Raw genomic sequence first — 25,217 nt, forward strand, 5'->3', positions numbered from 1 at the left:
AAAACCTTGTTTGAACCAACTTCAGAACTTGGCATTACAACCTGCAAATTCTATGAAGCGAAACAACTATTAGTCATCAATTTATTTCGATCTAGCTCACAAAATGCTCTAATAAACATTAAACTCGTACCGTATATTATATAGATCTTGTAAATAGTGCTATGCTCCATATTTAAAACCAATTTTCACCAAACCAGTGAAGCAATACAATTTAGCTTCGCAGAATTATAGGAATTTGGTTAGTAAGAGAATATTCTGCGAAATTGCTATTAGATGCGCAGGCTCATTTAGTATAACACTGGTACCATACAGAAATTAACCTGTCCATATTAAGTCACACAAATGCACACTCGTGAATCTTTTATTATTCGGTATATCATCTCAAACGTCAAAAACATCCACAAATGTATCGAAAGTTGTGTATAGCATGGAATTCTATATTTATCTTCCGACGATAGCGAGCAAATGAAAATCGTGAAATTTTAACGTCTCTCATTTGTTGCGATCTGCAAATTGGTGCAAATGGTGTTTGAAGTGCCATACGGAGAAATAAATTTGACATTTCAAACATACATATTGAATCATAAAAATAATATATCCACAATATAATCAGTTACTTCTTAACTCTGAAAGATATTGTCAACTACATCACCGAAATACTCTTTAATATTCAGGATTTTTCAAAAACCTAATATATACATGACAAAAAATTCATTAGAACTACAATGATGAATTTTGTCCAAATATTTGAGTCAGGTGCGTTCCACTGACAAATATTGGTAATTTGAATGTTGATACTTCTGTCAGCCAATGTAAAATTAGTCTCGAGTATAACATTGAATTATTGGTTTAAGTAAGTCACATGTCCAACAAAAAGCTTCGGGCAAAACACAATAGTGAAAGTATCTTGTATAAAATAAAAAAATAAAAATTTGGAATGATATATATGCATTCGATCTATCACAGATTATACAATAAAATCCATCAACTCAATTTGGATTTGAATCAATTCATTCAGGTACAGGAAACTGGAGTGCCCTGTATAACTCCACCGTGTGATGTCACCTTACTTTGTTCCAAAGTTAAGTAATAATCAGTTATGCAAGAGCAGGAATCAGCGGCCATAGTCTTGATCTCTTCGCGTTTTAGAACTCTGTCGTATACTAATAGATTTTCTATGGTTCCCTCAAAAGCCTGATTTGCTTCAAATCCGCCCCCGATACTGTCTTGGTCTTGACCGATTATGATTGCCTGTTGCCCTGTTTCCGCGGGGTCGCTTTCATTACTGTCGTATTGGACTGTATCAAAAAGTTTGCCGTCTAAATACAATTGCACATAATATAGCTCTCTTGCAACCACATAACACAAATGACTTCGTTTCGAAATTCTTAGATCAAAGTCAACCCTTTCCAGGCCATTTGCAGTAGAATGTAGAAACACAGTCTGCCTAGACGATTTTATTTGCACCATAAATTTATCGTTTGATCTACTGGTTGCATGACTGAATAAAGATCCTTCTAAAAAACTCATTCCAGACGGTGGGGTCAACCACGCACATAAAGTCAGTGCATTCAACTGTTTCAAACCTTCTGGATCATTGACTTTTATATAATCATTGACACTCCTGCTTGGGAATTCCCATTTTGTTTGTGGACATGCTGAAATATTGATAAATATTTATACGTTAGAATCGTGGTTCTCAAAATGGGCGTCGCTACGCACAAGTGATATAGTAAGAAATTTTGATTCTAAAAATGTAACGAATTTTTTGATTTTCTTGGATAACGATTATCTTTCCGGAGTTATAAAAAACGTTATATATACACTGTCATCCCCTCTGCGACTTTTTGACGTGGCCTTAATAAAGGCAAAATATCGCTCTCGGATAAATGTTCAGACGGTTCAATGACAATTGTAAAAAAAAAAAAAGTACACCCATCGCATTAACTGCGATTTCCCTGCCTTTCGTCAAATTTTGTTTGTTCGTTTAAATAAAACTCTTTGCAAAAAAGGTCTTTTATTGAAAGGTATCGAGACATTTTTCACGGGGAGTCGAAACTAGGGCATATTTTTCGTAGGGCGTCACAACAAAAGTGAAGTTTGAAAACCACTGCGTTAGAAACAACAGTTGGGAGTAGGAAAGAATATACCAAGATTTGTGTGCTCAATATTTCACCATACCGAGGGTCTGAGAATGCGAAATGTTTTGAAGTTTATAATCAACTTGACTTTGTCTACGAGCTGTCAGTATATATAGAGAATGATTAACTTTAATCTCCTTAGTATCAAAATTTGCATAAAATCGTTGACGATGAAGATATATCTAGATGATTTTTTACAGAGAAAATAAAACATTTGATAGCAAATAAGTTCAAAGTGAATATGAGTCCAACCTTCGCACACAGTAGTGGAAGAAATCTTGAATCCAAATCCACGTTTACAAACACATCCTTGTGAAAATGATGGAGGTTTATTGAATCCGCAAACACCGTTAGTACATGTTAATGTGACACATGCGTCAGCTGAAACAACACCAAGATATTAATTCAAGTTAAAATAACTGAAATAGATCTTTGAAAAACCACCAATCGATATTTGGAAGTTGGAGCATAAATAAAAATTTCTTCAGATGAGCATTCTGAAAATATTTACTACACGATTGGAAGGATTGAAAAATAATCGCATTTTGTCATCTGTTTTTGAATAACGACCATTTTTTCAAAATATACATCTTCAATTTATTGCTTCCAGATTTACTTCTAGATTCTGTAATATGCTGCTCAAGATTATAACGTGGCATCTGATTTTTACAAGTGCTGAAACTTTCCAATGTGTTGAAAAACTACTAAACCGGAATAACGGATGGTGTACTGCCGTAAACATTAAACATGGCCAGAGTCCAAAATTTTAAATAAGCCTTAATTTATTCATTGTTTCAGTGTAATTAATAACTACTGTATACTTACCAACGCAGTTATTTTCAAAGTTCCTAATGTAATTCACGTTGCATACACACACACCTGCCGGTGTAGCCCCACCAAAGTCAATCACACAACTCTCAGATGCTCCAGTACAACTCACACCGTCGCACGGATCTAAAAGCATATGTTACAAATACATATATATACGAAATTTAGGCTAGTATGTCTTTTCCAAATTTTTCTGGGCTTACTGGGACCTGTAACTAGGTTGAACTCTTCAACTCTTTCATCAGTACTTATTCGACTTTCAGTTACAGACTTTGCTCCGAGCAAACTTATTTGAAAAAATAAGCTAAAAAAACGTAGTTGCATAATAATTTTGCTCTAGCTAATGAAATGATAGTAATTAATTTGAATTATTTGATTCGGGCTTTATCTCTCGTCGAGAATAGGGTGCTTTGTCATTCAAAAAGTGTTTTTAGGAATATCAGTTCAAATTCCAATATTCAAAAGCTTCATATAAGTCATTCTAATCATCTGTTCACACGTTTCTGAATTTTCTCTTGTTTGAAAGAGCGGAGTAAGAAAATACCATATTATTTTTCACTCTTAGGTTCAGGTATAATTTGTACAAATCCCCAAGTATCATCTATTTTTGACTAATTATCTAATGTTCATTTTAATTTATCACCAAAACATCCTGATTCATCAGTATCGGCGATCTTGTAGAATCCTTCTTTGCAAACACATGCTTGTTTCCCTGTGGCTCTGTTTATGACGAGGCATTGTGAATTAGGTTCACATGGAAGATCTCCATTTGAGCATTTGTCGGCTGCAAAATCAACTTTTAGTCAATGTCACATGTAGAGAAAGACTTATATAATATTTATGATCATAAGGTTAATACACTAAAAACCCAATGTTTTGATTCCAAACCCAAAGTAAATTATAACAAATACAAGTAGTGGAAAGTCTTACTGATACATCCACCAGTGGCAGCAGTCGTAAGCGTAATAGTATTCGTCGGACATGTGCAAACACCTTTTGGTAGAGAAATATCACTCACATCTACAACACAAATTGCACCTGTTCCACATGTGATGAGTGAATTGTCACATGGATCTGTTTGTTGAAAAAAATTAAAGACTTGAAATCGAACTTTAAATATCCATAGCAAGAGCGTAGCCAGCCCAAAATTGGAAGAGGGGAGAGCAAATGTTTTTGTATAATGACGTAATACGACGCTTACCCGTGCATTTTGCTCCGAGCAAGGCTAGATAAAGGCAGCCACTGATATATAAAAACATCATAATATCTTGAGGAATCTCTCCGCAGACTTACTTTGCTTTCGAAGTTATCCAAGGTATACATGCGCGCATTTTCATCCATCTCGGTTGGTTGATTTGGTGGAAGGATTATTGATAGCAGGACAGGAAATGTTAGTTTTTAGAATAGAGTAAAATGGTGTTGGAAAAGGCTTAACAATTCATGTCTCACTGCATGGTCCCTCAGCTGACGAGATATTGGTATCTCTTTATCGCGGTAATAAAATGCAAAGGAAAATGTCAAGCAAATTTTGTTTGTCGATTTACATTTTTCTCTGATTATAAGCACAAAGTGTTCCGATTAAAGTAAAGACAAACAAAATAGTACCAAAACATTCCGTCGTGCTTCCAGTTACGTAGTAGTATCTTTCGTCACATAAGCATTCACCCGATGCCGTACTGGGGTTTGTTATACAACATTTGGTATTTGCTCCACAGTTAAGTCCTCCTGTTGCGCATGGATTTTCTGAAAATCAATATCGACATCTTTAATTCAATAAATTATTTAAAAATGATACTAAATTTAAAACAACTACAGATTGTCTGAATTTTGAATCTAAAAATGAAGAAAAAATAAATAAATCACAAGGTCTATTCTTTACGTAAATAGAAAACTACACATTTTGTACTAAATAGATACTTGAAAGAAATGAAATAAACTATCGTCATCTTCAATCACATTCCCCGAGATAATCCAACCCTGAAGGTTAGAAGAAATCGAGCTAGCTCTATACTAAAAAGCACGTCTCTGCTCGTCTGCGTACGAGATCGGAGTCAGCGATGTATTTTCTTTACAATGGGTTAATGAATGAATATTCATGCTTTTGTGGCACAATCATCAACGATTATTTCGTGTTCGACAACGCTATCTCATTTTAAATGACGATATGATATTTTTTTCATTCAGTATTGCCATTTTCCAATTATTCGACATTGATAAATTTCGCATTGATTATTTAAAGTACAAAGCTGTATGAACTCACAATATTATTTGAGAATTCGTATATTCAACTCGATTAATATACTCACGAACACATGCTCCTGCCGTTGCAGGATTGGGTATATGATTGTCCAGACATATACATTTGTCTTGGTATGTGTCAACATTCCGAACGCAAATTGCGTTGCTCCCACAACTTGGGGCAGAACACGAAGGATCTAAAGAAAAGACCAGCAACTGAATTAACCATCACGTTGATATAACACAAACAATTTCATGAATATTCGATAGATATTTGGTTATCTTCATAAAGAGACCATGCACATGATGGTTCAGATCCATGCCAAGGCATCCTTATCTGAGGCCCGCATCACAGTTGTTGTTATAGGTAACAATTGGTAGTTTACCGCAACCAAAAATCGCATTTGCTGTTGTTTCGTCATAAAAATAATTAGAATGATCTTTTGGCATATTGTTAAATTACTAACATCATTGTATTGACTAGTGCAGGGGTCGGCAACCCCTGGCACGCGTGCCAATTGTGGTACGCGGGAGGATTTCTCATGGCACGCCAAGCGATTTGAGCCATATTCAGATATTTATTTTCGTAGTGCGACAAACATTCTACAACTGAACAAAAAATAACAAATCGAAAAATTCATTGGAAAGAAATGCAATATTTGACTGCAATCGACGAGAGGCCGAAGTCTGTATCCAAAATCGGTGTAGATAAGCGTGTGCAGTCGATCATCCCCCTCCTTTCAAATTTTTGAAAAATTGAAAAAGTCGCAAATACCGCGTGCGATCGCTTTTTGCTAATATTCTTGATTATTTTTGTCAGCGTGACGTGTTATTTAGGCCGTAAACACTTTTAGTTGGTGTTTATTCTCCATGAATCACAACAATTATTCCACGACAACGATAATAATTATTTTATTTTTGCCCAGAATTGAAATTCGCTGAGAGTTATTATACAATCAATCGAAACTGAATACAATTCGCCATTAGGCATGTTTATCTCGTATTTTTACATCAAAAGATTGAGTAGTATTTCAGACTAATAATGTTTATATATTGACGCAAGAAGACGTAACCGCAAGTTACAAAATTATATCAATATGGAAGAAAGTTTTAGATTCTCGTAGCTGTTTCATAAGGGAATGGAAATTTTTGATTTTGAAACACCCCCTTTCGAAAATCCTTACTGCGCGCCTGGCTGATTTTCATCATTTCACCGTGAGCTACATGCAGCCCCAACAAAAACGATGAAATAAAGGTCCGTTGTATGTGCACCAAGATGGCGGACACCGGAAAGTAGAATGTGTACCAGGTTTGGGTTAGGGCATATTTTATTTCCAATTTTCCTTATTTCAGTTCTATTACGAGTTTGGGGACTAGCCAAAGGATTCCCGTAGTATTTGTACCTGAAATTATGGCCTAACCCTAACCTGGTACACACACTACGTTCCGGTGTCCGCCATCTTGGTGCACATACTACGGAAGTACCAAAATAAATTTTATCTTCTTTAGTATTTATCGCGATTTCATTGTTTCTGGCTACAAAACTAATCGAGAGTGGCCTTAATACCTATTACTTAAGTCGTGCAAAGACAGGAAATGCCGTATGCCGAAATCTCCCGTAAGCTAGTTTCCATGCACGTTATCCAATAAAACGAATAGGTTTCTCATCCGCTTACTATTCAAATCAGGTAGTTGGCTATGCAAACCATACACATAAAAATGTTTGGCACGCGAAGGTGCTCATTATTCATAAACTGGCACGCCGAGTTTAAAAGGTTGCCGACCCCTGGTATTGTAATGACAAGATGAGAAAGGGTAGACAGAAACGATGTTGGTAGGTTAGTTGAATAGCGTGGTTGCCTATCCTAAATTGTCAACTAGATTAAGTGAGTTATTTGATTTAAACAGTCGTATATGACTTGTAATATCCACAAATTGATTCTATATTTTCGGTCGAGAATATCCGCTGATAACATCTCAATAGGCTCAATTGGCTACGCCTACTGATAGCTGATATGGCAAAATCACATTGTCTTTTTGTAAATATAGCGTACACAATAGCACAGAAATTACTGCTTGCATGTCAGAAAATTTGGTAAATATCGTTTCGATACCCCTGTACCTCACATTTGCTGAAATTACGTTATCGATCAGTAGTGAGTAGTTTTGTTATCAAGAGTTTGAAAAAAAAACGACCAATTCAAACAGATTTTATTTCCATATGGAAGGAAAAGTACTTGTTTGTGAAAAACAAAAGTAAGCCTCAATACTTGGTATGTAGGCAAGTTGTTTCGGTGTAAAAAAATTAAATGTTTGCTTTGAGAATATTTTCGATGTGTACTTATATTTGCAAAAGCACTTTCTTCGCTATGAGGAGACTGGAGCCTAAATTATACAAAGAGCAGGTTGGAAGACGAAACGTTAGATGTCTGTTACTGACTGTCAACGACTAACATAAATGTTGATATAAAATTATAGATTCTATATTATAAAACGATTGATTAATAATAATTGATAATAAGTAATTATCAAATGCATTTGTACATTGAACGATTTTGTTTTATAAGTGTAGTCTTCCTATTTTTGGCACTAATGTGGTTCTCGAACAAACAAAAATAATATCGTGGACCCAGATGCCGACCACCTTGGACCCCCTTGTCATAGCGCATTTACGAGATTTCTGAAATGTTCGTATCGATTATGTTAATCTGGGTCTTGCAGTTGACGAAGCGAGCGGCGTAATTTCTTTATGTAAATAATTCGCAAACCTGCTCTGCACGATATGGGTTTGGCGTTTACAGCTAAAACATTCGATGTCAACAGACAATATAGCCTACATTTGACGTCATTGAAGGCTGTTCATTAGTGCACAAAATTAAGATTGAACGCGTCTGAGATGTATTGGAACGAGTATTAAACTGACTACTAATGCTGACGCAGTCATATCGATCAATTGCGATCAAATTGTTGTGCGGTGTGACTTTTGCTTTGACTTAATCGAACATATATGTATTTGTTTCTGATAAAGCACCTCGATCTTACTTTCGGCAAAGTAAAAAAGAAAAAATAACCTACAGCTGCAGTCATCTCCTTCATTAGGGCCTGAGGGTAGATAGTCCCCTTCGCACCTACATGTGGGTCGATTCAGATTGGAGTCAAAAACACAGCACGCATTTAGTCCGCAAGTAACGCTGTCACATGCATTATCTAAAAAGTATGAATCATGCTCAATAGATTTCAGTACCAAACAAGATTTTCAACTTAATAAATATTCAGTTTCATTGTGCGTTCTTTCAGCTAATTTATAATCAACCCATAAAACTAATGAATAATTGTAGTATGAATTTTTTGAATAGAATTATTTTGAACAGTAAATACAATTTAGCCGATTAATTAGACTGTAGAGCTCTATTTGTGGAATTGTAAGCAGTTAGTAATTAGAGTTGAAGTATATTAACACTCATCAAATCCACCTTGGACGCAAATTGGTTTTGCAGGATCAAATATGTAACCTTTTGCGCACACACATTCTTCGAAACAGCTTCCTTCATGAACTACACAAATCGTGTTCTCAATTGTACAGACTTTACCACTTTTGCACGTTTGCTCTGAAATCATTTAAGTTATAGAGAATGATATTTGAATAAAATTGTCGCACAATCATCACGCAATATTTTTATGCCATTTGGAAAATTTTTGGACATGAAATAGTAATCACAGAAAATACAGCTTCATTTGAATCTATTGATCGAAGAATTGATGTTGGTATCATACGTATGTAGACACTGACTTAAACTTTTTTATTTAAATTTTAAACCCAAAGTCTTGTCAAATTTTCGCTAAAATAAATGATGATTGGAAATTTCAATAAGAAAAAATATATATTCTTGGTTTGGCGTCGTCTGCAAAAGCAACATTTCCTGAGGCCTATGCAGGCCTAATTTTAAAAGTCAGCTCACCGTTTGAAGGTTCTATGGAACGGCATACTTCGCACAATCCCGGTAGAAGCTGCTGGCAAGAAACATCTTCAAGCCAGCCGTAGTCGAACCAATCAGGAGTTAACTTTGCCATTACACAACTCTCCGAAACGTCTCCTGGATGGCCTGGTGACCATTTTGCCGCCGGTCCAGACACGTCTATAGCGACCTGAGTGACACGCACATATCTAGTAATCAAGTTAGGCAGCCCTAGTATTAAGCGTCTGTGCGAACAAGATTTTAGATATGCAACCGTTGATATTAGCTACTGCATTCTGAAAGATTTAAACATTTATTTATGATCCTCTACGCTCAAATTTGTAATTAAATAGTCGAATTGTTCTTTTTTAAGGTACACTAATTTTTTATTTCCATTTGTTGAGGGAAAGGTCGAGCACTCAACTAGAAGCAAAAAATTTACATTTGCTCAAAATAAATAAAGCCCATTATTCCAGTTTTAAAGGGAATATTTAATATTTTTATATTACAAAAGCAGCACTATTTAATCCATTTATCTTCATCGATTTCGGCATCTTGCTCTCAAATATGCTGCTGCTGGGAAACGACGACTTGGTAATGGATTTTTTTTAACAGTGGAATAGCCATTTAAAACAAAGATATTCAAAATGCTGGAAGCGCATTTTAGTAAGTCATATATTTATTGATAAAAATGTTTTTAACTCTTTTCATTTAATTAGAATTTTGATAACCAAGTTCAGATATCAGATAAGAGATGGCTAATTGCTCATACTCGTAGTATTCACAGATGGTTTTCAAGTTCAAAATATTGTAATTAGTCATATAAATCGTTTCTTACTCCGCGTGCTAAAAAATTCGTTCCCATTTTTTCAAATCCTGTAAAAACACCAGTCAGTATTTGTCCATTTTGAGTAAAATGGTATAGAAGTTTCCTGCAAAACCCGATTTTTAATATTTTTGAAACAATTACCTTTCCATCGGAAAATAACATATAGAATGTTTAAATATATTCAATGGGTTGCTAGAAAAATTAAATAACAGTTTGACAATTTGTCGGTAAAATTCATGATTAATCACAATAGTGGAGTAAATACCTGGAAAATATAACGATTTATTAAGCTTTATGTATTTACTGGTAGGATGGCTTATTGGACATAGAAAGTTGACTGTGATTGCAATAGTTATTATAATAGATAATTGGTGCCAACGACTTAACGAGCCTTTACGAAGTTGTTATGCGAAGTCATGAGATAACATAATATATATATTTCATTTACTTGAGGTTGTTTCCATTATTTATTGCATCAACCGCAAGAACTCCTCCTTTTTGTTCGCAAAGTATTTCACTAACGTGCTGAAATGCCGGAGGAATGATGAAGTATTCGCAATTGTTTTTTGCAATGAATTTTGGAACCCGAGCAGGAAAATCTAAAACGGATGGGTACATGTACTTGAAAGTAACTTGAAAAAGAAATATTATTATTAATTAGTATTTCACTTCCATCGCACGCATACGCTGGTGTCTTTTGAATCGCAATATGAAAAAGTTTCTGAGCGCTCATTGAAAATCTCTTTGAAAGACATTTAAACTTTCATCGCGCCATGCTTGAGTTATTATGCTCACAATCGGGAATAGGTCATTGATAAAACTTTATAGGTTTGTTAATTCAATATAATACTGCATTTGCAATTTTCTATATGCACAATCTATTTTCTTTTTAAAGGGTCGCAAACTTCACTTAAAGCAACTTATTGAAAGCTCACCTATTGGTATCTCACAGAGAGCCCGAGATAATATTGTACAAGCTTCATCTTTGAGAAATCCGTCTGTTCTAAGCAACGCACAGTCCTGGTTATTTAGGTCGTCAGGTTGGGATGGTAACCACGGAGTATAAACTTCATCGGCTAACGCCTGACAAAAGTATTTAAGTATATATACGAATTCGTAAAAAAACATAAGGTTCTACATTGAGTTTAAAAAATTGACAGTTTTGTACTGAGGTCTTTAATTAAAATCACAAAGTAAAATATATTGTGGAGATTTTTTAGTTTGATATACTGAAATTTGCTTTACTTTTGTCAATCTCATTTGGATAAAACTACGCAATGAAGAAAATATGTAATAAATATTGTTATCTTGGCCATTTTTGATTTATTTTGTCTTATCATAAACCAATTAAATAGTTTTGTTCACAAAACATTCAGGTTCCTTTCTCACCCCGTCGTTCCAGTAAAATGTTCCTTCTGTATCTCTGTCTGTGAGCCCCACATAAGTTCCACCGAACGCGGCGGAATTTGCAGTTCTAAATAGTGTGAAATGAAAGTACAGTACCTTTACCGACTGTGAAATTTTTCATGAAAATTGTGTATGTATGTATGTATGTATATATATATATATATATATAGAAAAATTTGCTTCCGTGATAAAAAATTCCTTGTTTTCAAAATTCATGTTTTTTGTTGTTGCTTGAAACCAGTTTCTTATTCAGAGGAAACGTGTTAACTGTATGAGAAACTTATTTGTCAAGTGCAACTTTCACTGTGAATTTTGGATTGAAATTAATTTTTATTAACAGTATTAGTATCCTGTTAACACATCTAAGTATGGCTATTATCGTCTACACTGCCAGGTTGAAATTTTTGTAAAAAAGCATTATGCTCACGTACAACCAATTTGGATCACGTGGTCCATAAATTGCGAGATGGCCGCCATTTCTTTCGCAAAACAACTGAGCTGAGATATAATTGTAAACTTCAATAGTTTTCAAGTATTGGTATCCATTTCCACCGTCAGTAAATTCAGGCTTGATCAAACCTGAACATTAAATATTTAATCGCATATGAAAAATAAAAAAGAAGTTTCCGACAGTTTTTAAATATAATATATTATCTGATTAAATTCTGTAACTCAATTCGGGCAAGATAGTTTAAATTTACATATACAAATTCAGTTACAAGATGAGATGAAACCGGCAATATTATCATAAAGGATATATTATGAATAATTGATCAATTTTTCAAATATGTTGGTGCTGTTTCATTACACTATTTATTTTCAGGCAAATGTGAACCACGTAAAACCATTATCTTAGAAGCATCTATCTGTTTGTTGGAGTTACCTCTTCGCAATTCACCGAACAAACAATTTGAATGGTGCATGTATAATTCGTAGTAATACCATTCATCTCAACGTAAACGACAGGTCCTGTTTAATTCTTACTGTTTGCTATAGAAAGAGATCTAGACCGTTAAAAAGCATGTCTTCCGGGTTGAACGATTGGCTGAGGACACATTTCGCTTGATTATAAGTATTAATTGCATCAATAGATAACTTTTGTTATACATTCTTACATAAATCGCAGTTTGTTCCAAATTTATCGTCCGCACAAGCACAAACTTGGCCATCGGGAGTATTATGACACACACCATCACATCCTGGACAATCTTCGCAAGTCAATGCGGTTGCACCTGTAAAGTTTTCAAACATATTGCATTTGTAAAAACGGCACAAATTTAATACAAGACTAGTTGCTGGTTACGGCTCTAACTTTGAATGGGTGAAAGATCAAGAATAAAGCAAGAGATAAAATGCTTACCTTTGAACACATTGGCAGCAAACATCGAACAAACGAATAACATAGGGAAATGCATAGCTGTTTCGAAACGACTCAATTACTAGTTAGTTGAGATAGTTTCTGGTGATAAAATATACAAATGTCAAGTTGGACAGAAATATTCAAATAGAAGAAAAAGTCAATTTTTGCAATGTCCTTTGTCCAACTTTGGCAAGATTTCATGATCACTGTGTTGCCATCAGACGGTTTGAAATGAATTCACGGGATCGGTGTAAAATTTATAAATAATGAACATCATTATATTATTTATCCCAAAATGATTTAAACCAATCAAAGAAGAATTCCATCTGATATATACTTATAGTCCTATGGTTCCCAACTTTATTTCTGAATTACCCACTTCCGATTTAAAAAGGGTCTTCATTCCCCACATACTAAACCCTTCAATAAATTTTGATAGGACTTTGTTTAATTGAGTGTAGAAATCAAGACCTTTAGTCAGTTTGGAGGTTTTGTTTTAAAGCAAATATTTTTGAGAAAGCTAGTGGATATAGGAAAACGTTGCGATGCACTGCTTTGATTAATTGTCCATGTTATCGCCCCTCCGTAATTATATACTCTTTACGAAACAACACGTTTACAAAAACTTCCTTCAAAATCTTAGTTACTTGTTGCCACTATGGTAATATTTCTTTACTTTGTGTTATTATGTTTTCTATAGTGTAAAATTATTTTGCATTTATTTACAAGTTCGATTATTCCCCACTAACAAACCCTCAATTTCTTCAAGTGGGGAATTACCCACCGGTTGGGAACAACCGGCCTTATCAAAAGTTATTGGGTTGTGAACTTATCGTTTTCTGCAAAACTGACGATCTTACCCCGACCACCTTATAAAAGTTGACATTGCACGAACAATGCGTCATCAGAAAATGCTAATTGATATTTATTTTAGAAAGTTCAATTTGAGTTTATACGAATACCGGTACTTGTGTAAATGCCGTACTGCCTTCTTATCGATATACAATGCAACACAAGAATATTATTAGTTCGAAATGTTTAAAGATTTTAACAAACTGGTATCAAGATTATTCCTGAATAAATATATAGTGTCTGATTGTTTTTAACTGCTCTTTTTATCGCCGTTTCTTCTTAATGTGTGAATTATTCAGGCATTATTACATGGCGTGTTCCATTCGTTGCCGATTCAAATTGCTTAGCCAAGTTTCCCCCGAAATTTTATTTGTGGCTTTGTAATAATCTCTTCCCTTCTTTCTGGCACACTATCAATTTCACGTCATTTTTTTATTCTTACACACTATTCTGACTATTATTTTCCATCGTCCAACCCAAATGATATTGCAAATACTCACTCTTTGACAAAATGAGGGTGGTTTAATACATTCTTTATATACATTATACAACAGTTTCATCATGGTTGCATACCGCACCGTCTTGTTCTCTATACAAATACTATTCCATGGATTATTTTCATCAATTTGTTTCTCATATATTCAATCTGTACGGTTCCGGTTCCGGTTGCTCCGATTGAAAACTATTGCCGGAAACGAGATAGGAGTGATGAAAAGACTCCGGTGAAAATGTCTGTTACCTACTCGTGGAATTAAATATCATTATTCTTACGCACAATAGTCAGAAGCTTCATTCAAAATCATTTGATTCCAAACAATTCAACTATAGCATGAAGTCTATTCATTACATTCGTTTATGATTTGGAAATGCAATTAGTATATCTATATCATTCAGTATCATCATAATTCTTGAATTAAAGGAAAATGGGAAAACTATTGCCGGAAAACGAGATATGAGTTATAAAAAGACTCAGGTGAAAATGTCTGCTATCTTTACTCGTGGAATTAAATATCATTATTCTTACGCACAATAGTCAGAAGCTTCCTTCAGAATCATTTGTTCCCAAACAATTCTAATATAACATGAAGTCTATTCATTACATCCATTTAGTATTTGGAAATACAATTAGTATAGAGTATAATAGTATAATTTTTGACAATTCAAATGCTATGCCTCAAATGGGAAAGAAGAAAATTATAATACTCGGTTTACATGTCACGAGGCAACTTTAAGTATTATTCAACTTTAGGTATATCAGTGCCTACCCGCCCGCCTATCTTATCAAGTAAGTTTTCAAGCACAAATGGTCTGAATTAAAGGTAATTACAATCGACAACCACATTAATACAAAAAATACTATCAGAGATTTCAATGAAAATTGACTTGACTTAAAATCCAACCCAAAAACATATTTTTTCCGCCACGCTTCAACTCAGGATGATTGCACATTCAGGTATTTTGCAAGATCCTAACCTGTAGATTTGTAAGGTATGGCCATCTAAGTAGTGGTATTCTCAAGTTTTAAGTTTATTATGACATCCAGATATAAATATATATAGTAACAAATACGAGTACGCTATTCAAACATGATGACGTAAAAAAGTATTAGCAAAATGAATAAACACATTTTCCATGTTAACTCTTTTAACGACAAAATACAGCTATTGTGCATTCTTCGAGAAAACAAATAAGAAAATAATGAACTCTTGTGGCCACCACCAAGCCCATAGAGTATAATGAACTAGTTAGGAAATTCTGAAACGGAAAATAGGATCTACTGAGCATTATTAAATGCCTGTCTAAAATATTGTTAGGCGTCGAAATGTGGGACATCTTATAAAAAAATGTGTTATCAGAGATTACCGTAGTATATTGTATACGAGTATATATTGTTTTGTCGTATGCCACTTAAAAATAGATCGAAACCTGTACAATTTAGTGCAAAAATTACAGATTATTAGATGAAGTGAATGAATAAAATATATATTATATTGCTTAAAAATCAGTAGTTTTTGATCAAGTAAAAACTATATAAAATACCAGATTGAATAAATGATAGTACAAAATTCTGAAACCAAATAAAAACAATGGCATCTAAACATATTTTAATCCTTTTATTAGAATATCAGTAGAATACAAAGACATATTAAAGTTTTTGTTCCATTTTTTTTGTAACTTGAAAAACAAAAGCCAAAACGATTCAAAATATTTTTTACGACAGAACGCGTGAGAAAATTGAAAAACATGCGTATATTATTTAATATGCGCATGCTTTAACTTGTTGATTGTTTTTACTGATGTCCCAGTTCAAGCAGGAATTTTGAAGTCGAATATAATCCTCAACTTACAATAATAATGCAACATGTTCTGCATATGATATAAAACATCAACACATAATATATATACATTTAGTCTTCTGTTTGATAAATTGGATAGATATTTCAACAACTATATTTCTTCAAATTTGATCTTGAAACGTGGCGGAACGTAAACGATGCCGTATGTTCCGTCATCAAACGATGGTATTGTTGTTTTGTCATCTGCTGACAAGTTGAAATTCTGCACAATGTGGGTGATGAAAATGAATAACTCCATTTGTGCTAATTGCTCGCCTGCACATCCTCGCTTTCCAATAGAAAATGGATTACAGTATTTTGACTTCATGAAAGAACCGTCAACCGGATTAATGAATCGTTCCGGACGGAACTCCTCAGGGTTGTCAAAATATTTCGGATTGTTGTGAACGACCCACATCGCAGCAAACACCTATTACAAGAATTTGATTTGATTTATTGAAATTGAAACTTGCTTGAAATTGTTTGTTGAAGTTTTAAGATTAATCAGTATTTATTTTACCGGGGTATGCTTTGGTATCTTGTATCCTTTCACCGTAATTTCATCAGTGGTGCACACGTGTGACTGGGCAGCCATAATTGCTTTCCTCATAACTTCGTACAGGAAGGCAACAGTCTTCGGCATTTTTTCACGGTGGCCCATCGTCACAGCGCCGTGTTCTCCTAGAAATAAAACCAGTCAATAAGAATTTTCAATATATACTTGAAATATTTACTCCCTCATAGTTGAGTAAATTGAAACTAATCTGAATGTACTTGAGACAACTCAAAGTATGAAACAATACCGATAAATTATTCATCAGAATCATTATAAGATAAGGCTAATATTTAACGAACCAACAACTTCTTTAATTTCTTCTCTGATTTTGTCTTGCCAGTCTGGATGTGAAACAAGACCTACTAATATCCAAACCAGCGTACAAGAAGTGGTTTGCGCTCCTGCATCTAGTAGATCACGAACAGTCACGATAAGTTGTTCTTCCTAAATGACAACAAACGTTGAGTCACATAAAAACAATATCTATTCGATCAAAACGAGTTTGATATAAATCACATTAAGTTCAATGCAATATAAAATGCAAAATTTCTAAATCAATACAATGGTAGAGAAATATCGAATACTAGGAAAAATCAAAATGTAACTTTTTACATATTATGCTATTAATTTACTTTATAAGTAAGATGATCATCGTGACGATGGCACACTGGTAGCTGTGTGGTTGAAAATGAGTAAACATTTAGAGAAAAGTAGATATATCTTGGCATTTGAATTGGCGTACAAATGTTGACGCTTTAAATCGGCAATAACTGCTTTTGAAGTAAGTCATATCTTACTGTAAAAGTTCTGTCGTGTCTCTCTTTTTTCGTTTCTTCGATAAAAGCGTCAATGAAGTCCCGGATGTCGTTTTTATCGTAGGTTAGTTCGTGTTCGTGAATGTACTTTTTGATGGTGTCTGCCGTAGGGAATAAATTAAAGTGTATTTTAAAACTAATGCTGAATAATTTTAATGTTGAAAGAAACAAATTTCAATCTTTCAAAAAATAGATACGATGTTCGCAAACAGAATTATATATTAAATATATATATCATTATTATATCACAATACACACCTTGAACGTAGTCAAAATCGGAGACGAAATTTTTAACAACTTTACGAAAAGGTGGAATATGTCTCAGATATGCACAATATCCCAACAAAATTACGAAGTCACCATCGTCTTGCCACCTGCATTGCAGAAATTGCCATAGGAGTTTAAAAATGTACACTGAACAAAACGTACTTCCTGTTTTAAAAAGGTAAACTATATACAGTAACCAGGAAGTATGAGATGACAGGCCGTTGGTTGAAAAAAAAACATTGGAAGGTTTAAAATGTATTTGAAAGATAATATTTGTTAAAATGTATTTGGTTATAAGTTTAGCGCAATGAATTTACAATTCTTACCCCCTCACTAAATGTTGAACGAGTTTTTTGAAATCTTCGTCATCAAAGGCAAACCTCTGTCCCATACAAAATAATGCGGCAACATTGACTGCCATCAAAAGAAACATATCCTGAAAATTCAGATTATTGATGTTAGCTTCGATAAAATAAAATGACTTTTTCACCTTATTTCTTTCATTTCGATGTTAACAGTCAATTTTGAACTGCGCGTCTTTCAGTTTAAAGAGGAAAATAAACGTTTTTGACAAAACTCAAACAAACAAAATAAGCGATGACAAATATGATATTTGGGTAATATTCCAGCACATTCATTTTATACCTTTGGATCGTACGGATTTCCGCCTTGCTTTTTCAGTTCTGCAATCATATTAGACGATTCATCAAGAACTCTGCTCTCTAAAAGCTTTTTTCCCATTCCAAGCCTGTTTTGTTTTCAAATTAAATATGGATCTCTCATTTAATTTATATGCCCTTTTTTAACTGCATGAAACCATATACATATAATTAATAATAATTTATATAAAAGAGGGCATTTACGTTGGATCCAACATCTCGTTACTAATAATCACAGCATTTTTCATTTTGCAAGGTTCTGGCAATCTTAAATTTGTTTTGTCATGCAAAAAAGGAAATATATTTCTAGTAAAATTATTATTATAGCAATACCTCATGTTAAAAATAGGCACATGACATTGGTCTGGGAATTTCCGTTTCGGCTGCATTTACTTATATAAAATATTATTATTATGTGTCATATTATGAAAATGGTATTGTGTGTTTCAATCTCGCCAACTTGTTAATAAAAGTATGGATAAAAAAACAAATATTTGGCAGTATCTAATAAATTGATTCCATGAATTACCCAGAATGATTTCACATCTTACAAATTTTATATAGCTAATACATAATTCAGCAGACTTACTTTCTTAAAGTATTCACAACAAATGGTCGATGCACTGTCCAAACTCTTGGTTTGGCAAACAATATTCCATGGCCCTTGGAACAAGCGTCAAGTATAGGCAGAGGTGGCCTGTTTTCAACTTTGTTTCCTTGTTTTATGAGAACCTATTGAAATGAAGCATAATATGCGAACTGAATATTCTTATTCATTTTATTAAGTCTATTTGGAGGAGGTTATAAGTAAGGGGGTTATAAGTATTTGCCATAGGTATCAGTTTACCGAGAATATTTGGAATTTCTTGCCTGGAGATGATATACCCATTAAAATATTATTGGTGCCGAAATTGAGTAACATTGTGCAGTATTAATATCACGATATGTAAAGGGTGTAAAGTTATCTCTTATGATATCACTGCTCGTATACAACCTTTATTTCTACATGGGTTAAAACGTTTTGTCACCAGACTAATCTGACAAATCTTTGGAATAGATTGGCTATTATTATTTCATTGTTTATTTACTGGATACTTGAACAAATTTTCGAAACTGTAAAAATTGAATAATATATTACACATAATACAAATACAGACCTCGTGGATAACGTCATAATCGGTTAAAACCAGGTAATCAGAAGGTCCGACTCTTGCAGAAAATACATTTCCATACTCTTTGCTCCACTCGCGGAACCTTTTTGCCGAATGACCTCTAAGAAACGGTATAACTCCAAGCAAAGGAACTCCTTTTGGACCAGGTGGCAAACGACTATCTCTTCGATACCAGTATAAGCAGGACAGCACAATTACAGCGAACGCAACTAGGATACTTATCATTATGCCTTTAACGTTTTTACTACTAAACGAAATTAACGGGAAACAGTTAACAAGCTGCTGTAAATATTTGTGGCAAGATTTAATTTAAATGAAATATTTTAAAGTCCCAAAGTAGCAACTGACAAGTATATCATAGTGGTTTTTACTCTGAAGCTTCGATGCCAGATTCTGGTAAAGTGTTCGTATGTATCTATTCCGGTAATGCATACATAACCTGTAAAAAACACATATTTCTCTGACTTGGTAGTTTAGTTTACTATTCTAGTAAATTTTAATCGTGTTAACAAATAACATGGGCTAATAATACCACACTAATTGGCATATACCAAGCTCGTGAGAACTTTCCGTCTTTATTTCAGCGAAAATATTTCGTTTATTTGCTCCCTGTTGATTGAAAATCTAGTAGCACTTTGGAGTTCTAAAATAAACGCATAATAACAACAGGGCAAAAATGTTGCAGTTACCATTCCTAACGCTGTTTGTATAATTTGCTTCCTTGTTGCGGTTCTCTTTATCCAAGCGTGAATAGTTGGTTCGCGGCATAAAACGGCATTTTCTGATCAAAATAACGTTCATTTATGATGTTCTATACGCATGGTTCGTATATATATTTACTAAATGATATATTTCAATATACGGAAATTCATCACGTTAGCTTTTAATGAATCATGAGCTGAATACTTCCATTATCCATGATACACTTTGTCAAAATATACCAATACAATATGCGGAAGCTTTTAAAATATTAACCAAAATTATTCTAAATAGCAGCTGCAACAAAAAGTTTTATCCCCAAGCATACATTTGAATAACTCGTAACAGCTTTTTTATATTTCCCGATGATTCAAAATTTACGATCTTTGGTCATTGCTATTTAAAACAATATGAAATCGTATAAATTCTGATTCATGTTTTCTTATGCTCGGATTTTCGAATGTAGCTTTCCGCTCATTAGAATACCGACCGCCGCAGTTTCAAGTTTCATCAACATTGAACGCAACTTGTTTCGTTTTTAACAATGATTTAATCAAATGTATATTGTAGGATATCATCATTTTCGCCAAAAACCATGAACACTAAAGTAACTCTATGCATAGGTTAACAGTGTTGCATCTCAAATATGCAGAAAAGGACCTACTTCATGTTCAACTCTTTCTAATCCCAATCTGTTTCTTGGGCACAGCTTATCTATTCATTATTAGATGATATACCAGATATGCATAACAACTAATTTATAAAGCTTTCACGCAGCAGTTAGATTATCTACCATACTCGCCTCCGGTGTGTCAGTTGGCGATCATTAAAACGTGATCAGACGTGTTGTTTATGGTCTTATTTATTTAACTAGATAGTTACATGCATCATGCATAATGATAAATTATTTTGCTAAAAATATTAAAAAAAGACAGTACAAAGTATTCATTTTCTCATCACGATGATTTACTCTCTAACAAAGTATAATTATAGAGTTGCTACGATGACGACAACGTTTGCGAACGGTATTTTCAACACTAAGGAGAAATGTTTTGCTTGCGATGAAAGAAAATATCACACAGGCATATTTGCTTTAATCAACGGTGGGACGTGGCACAGATTTTAAGATGAAACTACCCGGAGCGAATAATACTACAATTACTCAGGTTTAGTAATGTTATTTCCAACATTCCATTCATCATTCAATTTCTTGCAGATATTTGTTATACATTTCTAAGAACCAAAAGTAGATAGCTATTTAATGCGATAGTTTATCAATCGCTAATGATCGATTAACTGAATGACACACACGTTTCCACTGGAAATATCAAAACTGAAACTTGTTTTAGTTTTACTTTCTACTGGGCATTTCCAGACGATAACTTGTGGCGTAATATGACGCAAGGCGCGATAGTAACACATTACGCGTTTCTTCGCTTTGTCCGTGTTATTTTTACACTGATCACAGACTTTATGAGTTCATTCATTTAAAATTTGTCGCATGCTGGCGGTAAAACAAATAACATGATTAAATCATCTGTTTTCTACAGCATCCTAGGCAAATTAGCCATAATATGCTTTACTATAAGTATAACCAAATCAGGCAAGCTTACTGATTGCTTGTAGACGATCGGTCTCTCAAAATTCAATTCTATGCTAATCTTTGATACAGACTAGTAAAGTATAATTCCGTGAAAAAAGAAATTTTCTATTTCCATAATTTTCAAAATTAAGTGCGAACAATTGGGTGGTTAATCCCCAGGAATGCGCGCAAATACTAGGATTTCACTAAATTGCCCTACTAACCATAGGATTGTTTCGGAACTTGAGCAAACCATTGATCACAGATTCAAGCACATTAGAGAAACCTATCAGACGCTGTAATTCGTATCGCTAACCATGTGCATCAGGAAAGTAGTATATCGTCATTTTGAGCCGTAACGTTGCAGTTCCGATAATATCGACATGAATTAAGAATTCGTTAAGTTTCTTATTTAAGTTTTTCGATTGAAAATCGGCGTAATGTACTTTTTGCCTCAACGATTATCGATATCACAGGGCTGTCATATCGAAACAACGCAGAAAACAACAAATTTTCATTTACAACATTTTTTCGAAAATATTGGCAAGCAAATAAACAAAGTGTCAGCCGTTATTTTGAAAATAATTACTATTGATTACGCGGAAGTACTCAAAACTAGGTGATCTGGAAGTACTTGAAACCGACTGGGCTATTGACTACTCTAATCCAATTGATCCGCGAAGCGAATGACACTCGAGTTCAACGAATTCAAACTCATTTCGACGAATTCTTAATATGCACACACGTTCTCGGCTATGACTGCTGCAGAATTCTCATTTATTGAGAACGCGAAATATTGAAAGCAACTTCCGGATGTACAGTAACATATTCAACCTAGAAGAATTTGAAATTCCATTGGTCTCTTTAGGAAATATTGGTACAGTTAGTAATCCTGATGTGTTTTAAACTGAAAACATTGTGATATATAAAAAAAAATGCAAATAAACGTTAACTTGATTACAAAGCTGAAGATGGAAATACTTAAGCAGGTGCCAAACCACATCGCTTTTTAGTATCGAAAACCAAAATACCAGAAATTCCCGTTGCCAGGAAAAAAGCTTGGTTGGTCGCGCATGGTCGTCACAATCTGTTACATTAGTAATGTAGGAATATTCAAGGCTGCTCCCGAAGTATTCGTACCAAGATGGCGCACAACCTGAACATAGTATGTGTACCAGGTTGGGGTTGTTCAGGTTGTGCATCATCTTGGTACGAATACTTCCGGAGCGCCTATTCAAGTGCATCTATTTCTATGTGGTGTAGCTAGCGTTTAGACAGTCTCTGAACTCATTGATGGGTGCTCCACACATTTGCTCAAAACAGGGCTCCGGAATTTATTGATGGAAGTTCTTATTAAAGGTGTTATTATTCAGCTTTTTGAAATATCCACCAACAAAAGCTAGAATAATCAATACATATATATGCCTAATTGCAGCTATTGTAGGCTTCAAGAAATATTATACATTCACTAAATAGATAGAAAACTAGATAGAAGATAGAATATTGGCATGAATGGAGAATTTTTAGTATTTTATGCATATTGTGACGTATTTTACATATTGCTGGAATCGAACATTTGATGAATTACCAATTTGTTGATTAGTCCCGATAAAAATGAAGATGAACTTAGATGAAAAAATAAGTCTCGATGGCGAATGTGATGGACTGCGAGACGATCGAGTTGTAGTAAATGTAGGAAAAGTAGTAATTTGGAACAAAATCATCAGTCTGACTTCCAGCCAGGCCTCCTACAGGTAAGCTCCGCCAATAAGAGTGATGGGAATAAATCGCCCATTGTGGCAATTATGGAAAGATGAGAAAACCTTGTGCATCAATCTCCGTTGCCAATATGGACATGTAAATGACCTTCGTTCTAGAAAAGCATGAACAAGCGTCAAGCAAGGATTATGCATCACCATTCCATAACCTCTACTCAAGGTTAACGCATGATATTAACTATTCTGTGCTATTATTAGGACCTCATTCTTGGTCTTTCTCAAACATTCGCGACTTCTCTCAATTATTGCCAATTGCCGCCGGCCAATCTCAATAGAGGCGATGTAAACAAACAATCGGGCCTGAAATTTTATACCAGCATGTTTTCTTCTGCCCGCCTTTGTCTCAGAAGACACGGGTATGCTCAGTGTAGGATTTGTGAGTTGTGGGATCGTGCAGCAATCTCTGTTGTCATATTGAGTCCAAACCGAATTAGTTCATGAGATGCGTGAAAACTATTCTATGAGACATTGAATGCCCACCTCTGTGAGGAAATGACTCACGTATTACACACTGGTATAGATACTTCCTCACCCTAGCAATATGGCCTGGCTCGCCATATCAGTTTTTCAGAATGATCTTTTACAAATTTGAAATGATTTTGTAAGTAGAACAAATGAAGCGGGGTTAGTGAAAATTTTGCGAAAAGCTTGTGGATTTCCAAGTTTTACATTGGTTTATGCTCCCTCGATGTCGTGGTCGCTATCGAGATCTGACTCTGTCGTGGTTGCTCGCACAATTAAACTCAAATTACTTTGAAGAGTATTGTTCAGTCTCCACGAAAATGTCAGATTTGAACTTTTTTCAATTATAAAACTACTGAATCAAAAACGGCCGAATTCGGTTGCTAATTGAGAAAGATTGTTAATGTACGGTAATCATGGTTACCGAATTTTTCGGACCATAAGGCGCACTTTGAACCTTTTTTCATCAAAAATCGACCGTGAGCCCTATAAGCGGTGGTGCACCTAGGTGCTTTATTGCTTATACGTTGGCTTCCTCATAGCTGGGTCATTTGCCTTCAAATTTCAATCGCGAGTTACATTAGTTACCAAAAGATTCGTTTATGCGAACGCTGGGCATTATATCAGAAAATCTGTCACCAAGGTGGCTGTACCTGTCGACGATAAACAAATGTCACCTCATTGCACATGTACAGTTCCTTGAAATTGACCGTGGATATTTAATTAAAGCAAGTTACAGGATGTATTCTGACATAAAAACACATCCAAACAGCTCACATGGATTTCATGCAGATGGAAGGTTTACGCATTACGCATATCAGCGATGCATTTTTCTCGCTACATAATTAAGTCGAACAATCTCAGATATTGTCAATTGTCGGATATATTAAATAAACGCAAATAGTCATACCTGAACGAATATTCAGTGTATCGGATAGAAATGGTGAGGCTCAATCAATTGTCCTGGCCTAGACATTTCAAGAGCTTTGGAGTTTGGCACGCCGGACTTCTGTACAAAATTCGATCCTGTGGTATATCTGGTTTAGATGACCGACGTTCTTGGACTTACCCTATATTTTCTGGAGACCTCAAGGCTCAATCCTTGGTCCTACATTGTTTCTAATATTTATCAATGAAGTTCCAGATAATCTCATCTGCAATTCACTCATTTGAGCTTTGTTAAAGGGATACGTTCCCCCACTACAGCCAATTTGACAATTAACAGGAAACGTCTCTGCAAGATGTTTTCATAATTTTGTTTATTGAACCTATACCGATGA

At 34.5% G+C, this 25,217-nt stretch overlaps 2 protein-coding genes across 2 annotated transcripts; both read right to left on the reverse strand.

The window, feature by feature from the left end:
* Positions 1-345: 345 nt before the first annotated feature.
* LOC120339454 (uncharacterized) lies at positions 346-12,879 on the reverse strand. The gene is made up of 17 exons (XM_039407584.2): positions 12,760-12,879; positions 12,515-12,631; positions 11,831-11,978; positions 11,382-11,466; positions 10,928-11,075; positions 10,441-10,591; positions 10,002-10,095; positions 9,167-9,353; positions 8,681-8,815; positions 8,283-8,414; positions 5,276-5,404; positions 4,575-4,712; positions 3,900-4,043; positions 3,613-3,753; positions 2,967-3,095; positions 2,394-2,522; positions 346-1,658 (listed from the first exon to the last, which is right to left on the reverse strand). The coding sequence occupies exons 1-17, from the start codon at positions 12,812-12,814 to the stop codon at positions 1,015-1,017; spliced, it is 2,706 nt and encodes a 901-aa protein (XP_039263518.2). The 5' UTR covers positions 12,815-12,879; the 3' UTR covers positions 346-1,014.
* A 2,235-nt stretch (positions 12,880-15,114) lies between these two features.
* LOC120339957 (cytochrome P450 2C16-like) lies at positions 15,115-19,708 on the reverse strand. The gene is made up of 9 exons (XM_039408202.2): positions 19,402-19,708; positions 18,834-18,976; positions 18,231-18,333; positions 17,912-18,021; positions 17,577-17,692; positions 17,301-17,419; positions 16,803-16,947; positions 16,468-16,628; positions 15,115-16,377 (listed from the first exon to the last, which is right to left on the reverse strand). Exons 1-9 carry the CDS (start codon positions 19,639-19,641, stop codon positions 16,060-16,062), a joined length of 1,455 nt encoding a protein of 484 aa, XP_039264136.1. The 5' UTR covers positions 19,642-19,708; the 3' UTR covers positions 15,115-16,059.
* Between the last annotated feature and the right edge of the window lie 5,509 nt (positions 19,709-25,217).

The sequence above is a fragment of the Styela clava genome, chromosome 9 (assembly GCF_964204865.1).
Source record: "Styela clava chromosome 9, kaStyClav1.hap1.2, whole genome shotgun sequence".
NCBI classification, from domain to species: Eukaryota; Metazoa; Chordata; class Ascidiacea; order Stolidobranchia; family Styelidae; genus Styela; species Styela clava.

What these genes read in the sequence shown, in the direction of transcription:
- LOC120339454 (XM_039407584.2), bottom strand. Translation starts at nt 12,814, where the DNA reads ATGCATTTCCCTATGTTATTCGTTTGTTCGATGTTTGCTGCCAATGTG. An exon ending in AAGCACGACGGAATGTTTTG is followed by an intron (nt 4,044 to 4,574) that starts GTACTATTTTGT and finishes TTCAACAAACAG; the next exon opens with ATCCATGTGACAATTCACTC. An exon ending in TGATGAATCAGGATGTTTTG is followed by an intron (nt 3,096 to 3,612) that starts GTGATAAATTAA and finishes ATATGCTTTTAG; the next exon opens with ATCCGTGCGACGGTGTGAGT.
- LOC120339957 (XM_039408202.2), bottom strand. Translation starts at nt 19,641, where the DNA reads ATGATAAGTATCCTAGTTGCGTTCGCTGTAATTGTGCTGTCCTGCTTA. An exon ending in GACACGACAGAACTTTTACA is followed by an intron (nt 16,948 to 17,300) that starts GTAAGATATGAC and finishes GTTGTCATTTAG; the next exon opens with GAAGAACAACTTATCGTGAC. An exon ending in AGAAATTAAAGAAGTTGTTG is followed by an intron (nt 16,629 to 16,802) that starts GTTCGTTAAATA and finishes TTTTATTTCTAG; the next exon opens with GAGAACACGGCGCTGTGACG.